Source organism: Myotis nattereri (genome assembly GCF_964212035.1).
Source record: "Myotis nattereri genome assembly, chromosome: 2".
Lineage (NCBI taxonomy): Eukaryota > Metazoa > Chordata > Mammalia > Chiroptera > Vespertilionidae > Myotis > Myotis nattereri.
The window spans coordinates 2926700-2939079 of NC_138076.1; the positions used below are offsets into that span (position 1 = coordinate 2926700).

General features: G+C 49.3%; 1 protein-coding gene across 2 annotated transcripts; it reads left to right on the forward strand.

The window, feature by feature from the left end:
* The first annotated feature begins 2038 nt into the window (after positions 1-2038).
* SPCS3 (signal peptidase complex subunit 3) lies at positions 2039-12012 on the forward strand. 2 transcript variants are annotated; one of them, XM_081084555.1, is made up of 5 exons: positions 2039-2293; positions 3981-4054; positions 6485-6561; positions 9731-9846; positions 10663-12012. In XM_081084555.1, the coding sequence occupies exons 1-5, from the start codon at positions 2151-2153 to the stop codon at positions 10793-10795; spliced, it is 543 nt and encodes a 180-aa protein (XP_080940681.1). In that variant the 5' UTR covers positions 2039-2150; the 3' UTR covers positions 10796-12012. The 2 variants fall into 2 exon arrangements, with proteins under 2 accessions (XP_080940681.1, XP_080940682.1); XM_081084556.1 differs by lacking the exon at positions 2039-2293 and adding an exon at positions 2898-3057.
* The last annotated feature ends 368 nt before the right edge of the window (positions 12013-12380 follow it).

Below are 12380 nucleotides of genomic sequence, written 5' to 3' on the forward strand. Positions count from 1 at the left end.
CGGGGAAACACCCTTTCCCGAGGAGGTGGCCCTGGTAAGAACACATAGCGCTAAGAAGGGGAGCAAACATATTACAAACAGTATGCCGTATACGCCAGGTCCCTTGGAACATATGCTGTGCAGAAGTTTCTTCCCTGCAGCGACTGTGTCAAGCAGCAAGGATGGACCGGCTTCCGGCATAGATAGATAGATAGATAGATAGATAGATAGATAGATAGATATAGATATATAGATATATAGATATATAGATATATAGAGATAGATATAGTTTAGCTGGACCACACTACTGGGTGTCTCTTCCATACCCATACTGCCTCTTTTGGGATACTCTCCCTGGACATCCACATCTGTAACAATGAGCATCCTTTAACTCACCCCATAAGAGTACCTAACCCACGCTGTTCAGGCTCTGTGTTAAATATTTCACAGACACTGCTTGGTCCCACATCGCCACAGATGTCAATTCTTCCTCTGAAGTCCACAGCACTCTGTAACCTCCTTGGTATGTATTCTTTCATTTTGTGTATTTTATCAACTCTGCTAGATTATAAGCTCCATGAGGGTACAAAGTGATTGTTATACATCTCTCTATCATTAGCAACACGGCAGGCATTCAATAAACAGTTGTTATTGAACAAGCTGTGGCTGGCGGAAGACAAAAATTTTTTTAAACTCAACTAAGGTTCTCTCCATTTTGCATTAGTGGCTCTATTCCAATCTGACAGGGGTGTTCCCTTATTAGTGCTGTACTCTCAAAACTAGAGCCGGCACACAGTAGGCGCTCAGTAATAATCCCCACTGCAAGGCTGTATGACATTGAATAATGAATAATGCAAAGAAGCAAGGGCTCATTAATGGATGACAGAAGCCAGCACCGGGGTCAGACCATCATTTCCCAGTCTGTACCTATCATGTTCTAGGCCAGCTGTTCTTAACGAACCTCTTTTGGTTTATTAAAATTTAAAATAATCTGTGCAGATTTCCGTCGCCTCTCAATTCTTTTACGACCCAAACCCACAGCTGTGAAAGAAGGAGTCTGCAGACCCTCTATTTAAGGCCAAAGGTTGGCACAGTCAGAGCCTGACCCCCCCCCCCCCCCACCCACCCACCCACCCAGGGCCATCGAGCACGGATGCCTGGGCCGGCAGGTGTGGCTCAGCAGCTGCGTTTCCACCCAGGAGCCAAGAGGCGCAGGTTCAACTCCAGGTCACAGCACAAGCCCCAGCTGCAGGCCCCATCCCCAGCAGGGAGTGTGCAGGTGGCAGCCAAATGATGATGCTCCTCTCTCGTGGACGTTTCTATCTATCTTTTTCCCTTTCTCTAAAAATCAATAAAAAACATTTTAAAAAATAAGTACTGATGCCTTGCTGATCTTAGATTCTCACACAAGGTGCTGTGCAGCAGTTTCATGGCCACTTGTCGCCTTTGATTTTCAGAACCCAGCGAAGCCGGTTACAGGAAATCCCCGGTGAAGCGCAGACACTAGATCTGCGGCGCCAACCGTTAACGCCTAAAACCGCTTTAGCTGCCGCAGGAAGTGGATGAGGTCGAAAGAGGAAGGTTCACCGGGGCGGCTGGGGGGTGAGGGGGGAGGAGAGAGAGGGCCTGCGACATTCTCCGCCCCCAGCCCCCACCCCCCTAAGGGGCATCAGCTCCTGGACCCAAGTGACAGAGGCAGGACCCCGCGTGGGGTCAAGTCTGCTTCCAGTCGCCACGCGCCAGGGCACAGCCCGAACCACCTTGCGGGACTGCAGGTCCCGGCAGCGCCCCGCAGGCATCGGCCACCCAGCCCGCCCGACCCCGACCCCGACCACCTGGCGGCGGGCGCCAGGGGCAGCACCAGCCGGGGGACCCGTGGGCCCGCCAGGGCGGAGGGGGCGGGTCGGCCTGGAGAAACCCCGCCCTCCCCCGCGCGCCGCTGATTGGTGGCGGCGAAAGACAGGAAGTAGGGGCGGACCCGCGCGCGGCCCAGTCCCAGCCAGTGGGCGTGTCCCGGGGGCGTGGCGCGCGCTCCCGCCGGAGGACCGGAAGGGGCGGGGCCGCGGCGGCACGCGCGCGGCGCAGGCGGCGCGGATCGCTGGCAGCCGGTCCGCCACGGGAACGGGGTCCCGGCTGTGCGTGCGGAACTGGGCTCGGGGCGCACGGCCGCGATGAACACGGTGCTGTCGCGGGCGAACTCGCTGTTCGCCTTCTCGCTGAGCGTGATGGCGGCGCTCACCTTCGGCTGCTTCATCACCACCGCCTTCAAGGACCGGAGCGTGCCGGTGCGGCTGCACGTCTCGCGGATCATGCTGTGAGTGCGGCCGGGCTGGCGCTCCCTGCCCCCGTCACCGGGCCGGGCACCTCGCGGCCCTCCCCCGACGCCCACCCTCCGCCGGGTCCCTCAGTTTTAAGTCTGAGCGTTGCCCTGGTCAGCGCCTCGCTTCCTTCCTGTGCCTCACTTCCCGCCCGCCGGCCAATGAGGGAGCCACACACCAGCCCGAGCCGGCCGGTTCCGGGCTGGGAACCCCGCGCCCCGCCCGCCTGCCCTCCCGGCCCCGGTTCCGGGCTGGGTCCCCCGCGCCCCGCCCGCCCTCCCGGCCCCGGTCCCCGCCTGGGTCCCCCGCGCCCCGCCCGCCCGCCCCCCCGGCCCCGGTTCCGGGCTGGGTCCCGCGTGCCGCACCCGCCCTCCCGGCCCCGGTCCCCGCCTGGGTCCCCCGCGCCCCGCCCGCCCTCCCGGCCCCGGTCCCCGCCTGGGTCCCCCGCGCCCCGCCCGCCCGGCTGGGTGTCCCGGTCCCGGGTCCCGCCTGGGTCTCCCGGTCTCCCCCTGGGTCCCCCGGTCCCCGCCTCGGCCCCTGCGGTGCTGCCGGCTCCCCGGCGGCCCTGAAGGGGGCGAGGACGGTGGGGTGCGCGGGGGGGGGGGGGAACGGGGTTTGTGTGGGGAGAACCCGCCGCTGGCCCAGCCGCGAGCGCCGCACGTGGCCCCTCGGGGGCCTGCCTGCCTCCCAGCGCTTGTGTGATGTGCAGGTTATTTACTGTCCTCGGCCTCTGTCTGTCTGCGGTTCCGTCTGCTAACAGGTTTGCCCTCGGTGCCTTTTACTTGTCAGAATCCCCAACAGGCGGGCCGTCTGATAGCTACCGCCCGCCCCGCACTTCTATTTTTATTTTGTTTTGTGTTTCTTTGCTAAGCGGTGTTCGCTAGATGCTGTGTTTTAGGTTCCAAACTCAGACCTCGGGCGGACGCGGGCCCCGCCGGCGGTGGTGGCGGTGGGAGAGCAGGGTGCGCAGTGAACGCCGCACCGCTGGCGGCTGCCGTGGACTCGGAGCCGCTGCCTTACGGTTCTGGGCGGTTCTGGGCCTTCACCCCCGTTTGTCCGAAGGGGAGGTACCGCCCGGCTGCTACACTTTGAGATAATGTGCAAAACACGCCGTGGAGCTGACACAGACCCTCCGCCAGCGCGCCTCCCCGGAGCCGGCTCCTTCTCCCCCTCCTGCCACATGGCTGACCTCCTGGATCCACGCTTTTCTCTGAGCAGCTTTTTTTTTTCGTTTTAAAAAAATATTTTATTGACTTTTTACAGAGAGGAAGGGAGAGGGATAGAGAGCTAGAAATATCGATGGGAGAGAAACATCGATCAGCCGCCTCCCGCACACCCCCGTCGGGGATGTGCCCGCAACCAAGGTGCATGCCCTTGACCGGAATCGAACCTGGGACCTTCAGTCCACAGGCCGAGGCTCTATCCACTGAGCCAGACCGGCCAGGGCATCTCTGAGCAGCTTCCCTCTCCCCCGGGTTGTTAGGGCTTCTGTGGGGGCCGTGGAGGCAGGTGAAGGTGGGCTTTCACGTGGGATGAGGACGTGCATCCTGACTCCCTGACGGTCCCTGTTTCCTCGTGGAACTAACTGCTGTTCCCCTGCGCACGGCTGTGTCCTCAGGAATGATGTGAGCTTTGCACGTTGATCGGTTCACAGGATGGTGAAGCTTTTCTCTCTACTTCTAGGAAAAACGTGGAAGACTTCACTGGACCCAGAGAAAGAAGCGACCTGGGGTTCATTAACTTCGACATCACGGCCGATATCCTTTGAGACAGGGCTTCGCTGCCTTTTCTCTGGTGCTGTGATGAGACACATGTTGTTCCGTGATTTGGGGGGCAGGGTGCCTACCAACCAAGCCTTGGAAATACGTATAAAAACAGTATAATGGCAGATGCTAATGTGACTCACCAGCGTTCATTTTGACCCCGATCTTCCACCCATAACGGATGCCAGCTTCTGTTTTCATCAGTAAAATCGCGTGAATTCCCCTCGTTCACACCTGGAGGAATTGTATTTGTAGGCTCAGGGGTTACTGCGTGAAGATACTCTAAATTCTTCGCAGGAACATTAAGTAAATGGAGAGCTTTCAGAGACTGAGTCTGTATTTCGGAAGGAGAATGAGATCATTTGGATTAAAGAAGGAATAATGTGGCCAGTGCTCATCCTGGCAACATTGAGCATTTCCTGTGCAATCCCAAAGTACATCTTCGTATTTTATGGTAGAAACACAGGTTAAACGTCTGTTATGGGTTGGAAGATCATGGTCAAAATGAGTGTTGGTGAGTCCTATTAGCATTTTGCCATTGCAGTTTTTTAATAAATATTTTCAGGACAAAAGTCAGAAATCATCACATTTGAAAGAGTTACTTTAAAATGGGGAGATTTAAATATTTTCTCTTCATCTTGAGTTCCCCGCTTTTGACAACTCTTGGCCAGCTGATCTTTCGTTAGCGTCTTGCATGAGTGTTTGGGTGTTGCTCTCTGCCATGGCGATCTCGCTGCCTTTTTAAAACCCAGGGTTGACGCTGGGTGTGCAGCGTGCTCGGTCAGAGCTGTAGAGCCGCTGTCTGGACAGTGGAAGCAGCTGCAGACCGTGGGCCTCCGAGGGTCACCCGATGTGTCTCTGCTCCCATGGCGTGTGTGTGTTTTTTCTTTCCTTTTAAATGTTTTTTTTTGTTTGTTTTGGTTTTTTTACTGAGTTTAAAAAGAGAGGAAGGGAGAGGGAGAGAGAGAAATGCCGACGTGAGAGAGCAACGGGATGGGACCCACAACCTGGTGTGCGCTCTGGCTGGGAATCGAACTGGTGGCCATTTGGTGAATGGGATGATGCCCAACCAACTGAGGTACTCCGGCCAGGGCCCCATGGCATTGGTTTTCACTTGGTTTTTAGAAATAAATTACTGGGTTTGGAAGTAGACTAGAAATTAGTTATATATACATAGGCCCTTTTGAGGAGCTGGAGTACACCGTGAGAAAAGTCCAGTGTATGCCAAACTGCCTGCTGTTAAGTGTTCCCATCATTTAGAAACATCTCTGGTAAGAGGCAGTTTGGATCGAGTGTGAAAGTAGTAACTGTGTCTGGACCAGGGATTTTCAGCCTTCTCATCTCATGGCACACAAACTAATTAAAATTCTGCAGCACTCCAAAAAGTATATGTTTTGCTGATCTGACAAAAAAATAGGCATAATTTCCATTGCTTTACCAAAAAATAAATAATAGTAATCACCTACCCCTTTTTTGCTCCAAAATTACTTAAAAAAATAGGTGCCTATACTTACATATAAGGATTTCTAGTACCAAGAATTAACCAATCAGACGCATCCTTATTATGCAGCATGACCAATAAGATGCAGTTATTCTATGACCTATGTGTTTATGGTTCAGGACGGTATTCATCCCAGACAGTCGAAGGGAAAAGAGGTCAGTGCCCTGGCTGTGATCTCACTCACATGAGGGATGGCACCGAGGCCTGGGCACATGGAGCAAACAGAGGTGTCAGAGGGGAGGGAGGGGGGGGAGCTGAAGGAAAGAAGGTGAAGAGATGAAGTCAAAACAAAACACAAATACACACATATATCCAGTAGACAAAGACTACAGTGTGGAGCTAGCCAGAGGGAAAGGGTCGCTGTCCTAGACTTCCCTGTTCTGACATCGTGACTCTCAACTAGTGAGCACATGAGTCTGCTGCTCTCAGTCTGTAAACATGTAGTATGTGACATAACCACGTAATCAAATCCAAACATGAACACAGCCCATTTCTCAGTCTTGTAATTAACCCTGGTGATGTTTTTTCACTCTGGTAAACTGATGAAACCAAATTGGTGACCACTGCATATTCTACCAAAGCATTTCATGGATTGAGATGTTTGATCCCTACTGATGTGTCCAAAAAGCCACATTTACAATTTATTACACTTGATTTAGTTACTTGAGTGTCGTTGATGTTTGCATGTCAGTACATTTAAATTATGATGATTGGTTATACTTTAGAACTGTAGTGGAATCGTGTGCTTGAAAAATGAAATCTTTTCTCTTTTATATATTTTCATTGAATTAGTGGCTCAGTATGTTTGTGGGCCACTTCTTTTTCTCTATTTTGGTGTTAGTATTGCTGTGAATACTTAAGCGTAACTTAGATCTGTTTTAAAGCTGTATGCTGCTTTATGATTTATTCCTTAATTTGTTTACATCTAGAGAATATATTTGATTGGAATGTTAAGCAGTTGTTTCTTTATTTATCAGCAGAGTATTCAACAAAAAATAACGTAAGTATATAAGCATTTTGGTAGATATGTAACATCTTACTCTTTATGGAAATATAAATTTTGTATATTCAAAGTTCCTGACCTGAGTAGTTTGGTAGAAATCACCAGCCCATGGCAGCCTGTAGCTCTAGGCGCCGTGGGCTCTGGGGAGCATCGAGGGCCTCCCTGGGGGTCTGCGGAGAGCGAGCTGCTCGTTCTTCTCCTGTGGATCCGAGCAGAGTTGCAGTTTCAGTCGGCTCACCTTCTTACTGATATCAGGTTGGTGTGGCAACTTCTCAGCTCCCCTACATGCCATTCGGGAAACCACAAATCTGTAAGTTTCTCAATTTAAACTGAAAAGGGAAAGCAGTTAAACTTTACTCGGACTCTACATGGACTGATAGTAATACTCAGTCCCCAAATCGGGGGTTGGCTCCATGCTTCCTAAAACATGTGTGCCCTCATACTCTGGAGGTGGTGAGGAATTCTGGAGGGCAAGAGGTTGACTGGCTCTCTGTGTGTATTCATTCATTCATTGGCATTCGGCATTGTGCAAAGTTAAGTGGGTGGTGTTGTCCAGTTTTAAAGAAATGAATCCTCACATGATGGAGAAATGGCTTGAAAAGATCCCTGCAGAGCTCCCAGAGGTGAAGAGAACGCCAGTGGTCCACGCATATGTCACAGGAGCTCGGCACAGCTGACATGCCCGGTCCTCGTGAACTGCTCAGCCACTTTCATTAAAGGATGAAAAACGCCTAGATCTAGTGAAAGCTGGCTGAGGAAACAGCCTAGTCAGGAAGCCTGTTGGAAACGCACACTTCCTGCCGGTGGTGCTGCTACTGAAGGGTAACAGCAAAGTGTATTAGAGGAATTTGTAAAGGAAGGTGCATATTTAGGGGTTTCTATTCAAAATAATTTGTGATCAAAAACCTTTGGAGGCCACTTGCAGTGATACATTCAGGAAGGAAGCTGCTGAACTGTGAGCATATTAGGAAATGGAGAGGTGGCATTGGGTGGGATTTTTTTTAAGATATGTTTTTGTTGATTTTAGAGAGAGGAATGGGGGGAGAGAGAAACATTGATGTAAGTTAGAAACATTGATTGGCTGCCTCCGGCATGCCCCCTACTGGGAAGGGAATGGTGGGTGACCTTTTGGTGCACAGGATGATTCCCAGCCCACTGAGCCACACTGGCCAGGGCCAGCTGTAGGATTCTTTGAGCTGAAGTATTCTCTCTGGACAGCTATAATTAGAAAGATACACACCAAGACATTTGAATCAATGAGATTTGTGATCTGTGCTTATAACTCTGGTTACCCAGACATGTAATGAAAAACTGTAAAGATTACTATATTTGAAGCATTTCTGAGGTTATTTTATAGCCCATCTAGATGTTTATATGTATAAATACATGGTTTGAGCTGTTTTGATAGTTTATGAAGCCATACCTATGCAATTAATAAATACAGTGGGGCCTTGACTTACGAGTTTAATTCGTTCCGTGACGGAGCTCCTAACTCAAATTACTCGTATGTCAAATCATAAAGTGAACGAGTGAGACACGTGATGCTGGGCTGATGTTGTGACGTTCACTGTGACGTTCGCTGCGCCAACTAGCAGTGGGGTATCTGAAGCTGGCTCGTAACCCGAATTTTAACTCGCAACTCAAAGCAAAAAATCGGCCGAGAGACGGCTCGTATCTCGAAAAACTCGTTAGTCGGGACACTTGTAAGTCAAGGCCCCACTGTACCTGTCTTGAGCATTTTTCTTTCTTTTGGAGTTGTATGGGATCCAATTTGAGTACTTAAGGTAGTCTTTCTAATCATATATTAGAGTTTGTCAGATTTTGTCATTAGAAGTTATTAAACTATTACATTAAAATATATTAAAACAGTTTGTGATAGAAATTTTTTAGTTCAGTCTGATTTGAAGCTTTTGTTGTAGGTAGAGTAAGGGTTGAGATATTAATACAGAATGTTGCTAAAACAGATCTTAGGTTCTAAAGTATAGAGTAAATGATTCTGATAAGTGAATTAAAGCACAAATGTGAAATCTGTAGAATTAAAATGAACTGTGTTGCTCTTACCTAAGTACCCTTATGTTTGCTATCAGCATAGACTGGAGGTAATTTGTAGTTAGAAAGGAGTCTGCTTCTGTATTTCATTTGAGGTGTATTCATTTTCAAGAGATGTCAAATTAACCAGCTTTTCTGTTGATTAGTTTTTTAGTTCAATGTCATTTTTAGCACTTCAGTCAATTGGTTGTACAGCACATTATTTTGAGCATATCTTTTATACCAGATGTTTTGTTAGGCCTGGGAGTATTGGGTTGACTAAGGTGCTCCCTGTCCTTGAGAGTCAACAAAGTGTTAAAACAGGAAAGGCTGTTGAGGATGAGAGCAGCCACTGGACACACGTGCTATTCAAGGCTCAGCAAATCATTCAGATCAGTAGGTCTTTCCGTGGTGACAGAGGTACCTAAGTTATACTCCTCGTCTCGTTTCCCCAGCACGACTAGTGAGCGAATCCAGGTGGAATGTGACAGGTTATTGCTTCATGAATGAATGAATACGCAGGGAAAGGCTTCTCTCTGGCCTGTGCTTGGCTCTGTGTCCCTCCATCGTGATGTTCCTGTTGAGTCTTAGGAAGAGACTTGAGGGTGACCATTTGAACCCTCTCTTAGGAATAACTAGTCCACATTCTGGTCATCACGTGCTCAGCCATTGGCCTCACAAGCTGGTGAGTGGTGGTTTAGTGAGAACACAGTTCTTGGGCTTTGGTAGTGATCACAAATGTGTTTTCACTCCATTTCATGCCCCTGATCTGCCTAACAATTTGTTTATGATGTGTCAGAATAGTGGCTTGAAAGGTTGTCTGACTTATAGAATTTTGCTGTAATAAAGCAATGATGTGCCAATGTTTTACTTTAAAGAAAAAATACTCAAGGCTTTATTTCTTTAGTGATACTTGGCAATCAAAAGCCCTTGGCACCACATAGATGGGTGGGAGGTGGCCTGGCAGCAGTAACAGCCTGTGCAGGGTCCATGCTGGGCTGGAGGATTGATGATTTTAGCAACCCCCTCAGAGTTGGTTTCATTGATCAGAAACCAATTGCTTACCACTACTTTTAATTTGAATTGACAAAGATGCTGTTTCTGCTGAGTTAATGTAATTATTTTCATTTTCTTGTAGGCTCTGAACCAGGTTGTCCTTTGGGACAAGATTGTTCTGAGAGGTGATAATCCGAAGCTGCTGTTGAAAGATATGAAAACAAAATATTTTTTCTTTGACGATGGAAATGGTCTCAAGTGAGCAATTCTTTGTCATTTTTTTTTTTTACATTTATGAAATGTGAAGGGGAGAGAAAGATGTATTTGCATTTTTAAAGAAAAATATTAGAGGGTAGAAGGAAGATTGGGAAATAAGTGAAATATTTATATGGATCTGACCTGGAAGATGGCATGGAAACACTGTGCAAAACTGATCTACTAGTAAAATCGGGGCTCAGTGTGTGGACTGTCAGCCCAGGTCCGAGGCTTCTGCTCTGAGGCTTCTGCTCCGGTGCCCAGGGCCCCTGCCCTGTGGGCGTGGGACTGCCCAGCACAGGCTCTGAGGACGGAAGAGGAAGTTGCCAGGGGAACTTGATGAGAAAGTAACACGTGGCCCAGCTGGTACTGAGGGTTCTGGTGTTGGTTCTCTTTGCTTCTCTGAACCTCAGCTTCCTTCTCACACACAGTGAGGAGCTGGATAGTGACCTGGGTCGTGTCCGCCTCCTCCACCGCGGCAGGTGTGCTCCCATTGCCGTCTAGGTCGCCATGGAGCTGGGGCTCGCGCATTGTCCTCTGATGCCCCCCAGTCTGGGTTCCTATTCTCTTCGTCCTCATTTCAGCCTTGGGCTGCTGGCTCTAGGAACCCAGTGAGCTCAGGGCATTGTGGGTGCCTCTGGACAGCTGGTGTCCCAGTGCTCCTGGGGTTAAAGGCTTGAAGACTTCTGTTTGTGGGTTAGGGTTCCACTTAGGAGGGGCTGGTTATAGGCAAACCTTTGGACGCCTCAGTCCTTTAATGACGTGTTTTCATTGGACTAGAAGTGTCTCTGCTGACTTCTGATTGCTGTGTCTTTGTAGGGGCAACAGGAATGTCACTCTGACCCTGTCCTGGAACGTCGTACCAAACGCTGGAATCCTACCTCTCGTGACGGGCTCAGGACACGTGTCTGTTCCATTTCCAGATACATATGAAATCATGAAGAGTTATTAAATTATTCTGAATCTGAACAGCATATTTTTATACTTACTGGATCCTCTCTCATTTATGTCCTCCCTTGCATCTTCATCTGTTTTTGTTTGTTAACTTAATTTTTTTTTGTGTGTGTGTAAGAACTAACATCAGAAGGTTTGTTTGAAGGGAAAGGTTAAAGTGCTACTTAAACTTAACTTTACAATCAAAACAAAGAAAGGCCACCGGAGTGGGTATTAGAGGAGTAAGAGCGCACAGTAGGATTTGTAATTTTATCTTTGACGTGTTCCCGGTATCGCCATTCTTCTTAATGGACAGTAAGGTGAGCAGGGAGGGTCTCTGACATTTTCAGGGGCCTGTGGAACTCTGTTCTAGGCCTCTCGTCAGTGTACATTCACCCTGGCAGTTGTGCAGAAGTAGACATTCCTTTTATCTCTCTCAGGGGATGTCTGAGACTGGAAACATTCACACAGGCATTTGTGAGAAGCCTGGTTTCCATACAAAATAGCCCAAGTGATGAGATTTTGTTCCCTGTGTCTTAAGAAGGGCCATAATGCGTTTTTCTTACAGCTGACTTGCACCTTTCTCCACTTAAAGACTAAATACCTCCATCTATGCTGTAAATCATCCTAACTCATTCTGAAGAGTCTCTTGTCAACCCAATGTGTGTCTTTCAGTGCTTTCTCTGGAACGTTCCATGTGTCCTGTGTGTGGTTTTAGCATTGCCGTTGAAGGTGGCCATATTTGCATGGTCCCTCTGGGTGAAGTTTCTCTAGTGAGCATGCCTAGTGCCACTGAGGGCTGACTATTTAAAACGTTCTGCAGGTCCCCATTTTACTAGCCATTGGGGTGATACTTGGTGTGCTTTCCCATGCGCAAGCACTCGCGTATGTTACTGTAAGTTATCCTCCACGAGCTGATGAGGTCAGCAGTGCAGTGTCAGCTCTTGGCAGACGGAGAAACAAGCCCAGAGGTTGACTGAATGGAGCTGTTACATAGCTCACAAGGATGGGAGTTAGACCTGGAACTCAGATCTGGTTCTCTCAGCTTAGCTTTCCTCTTAAGGCTAAGCAAAGGTCACATGTAACTTCATTACATGTTTTGTCGCCCTGGACACCCTGTGTACCACTCCTCGAAGGGCTTTCCATCCCATGTGGAAGTAATTTTACTTATGTTAAAAGTGTAAGAATCCAAATGTATAAAAATGACTTAGAGATTAAACTCATGGTAATACATGATTGACTGGTCCTATTTAGCATGATTTCCCTGGAGTATGCAGATGCCCGCCAGTTACCCTTACAGCCAGCCCCGCGCTGTAGCCACGCTCTCAGCAGTGGCCACAGGCCTGGTGTTTCCCAAGCAGGGTCCCCGGTCCTGGCTAACATCCGTCGCCGCGTCTCATGGAAGCCCACACCATTCACAGACATGCGTCTTGGCGGCTCGGTGAGAGTTGTGTTCCTGGCGAGGTCAGGGGTGTCGTGAGCACTAGACTGGGTTCTGCTCCCAGCTCTTCCATTGGCCTTCGCAGGGTCTCGGTTCCTTCTCTGCAGAGTGACAGTTGGACGAGTTCCCTTCGCTAGTGGTTCTTCCGCAGCTCACACACGTC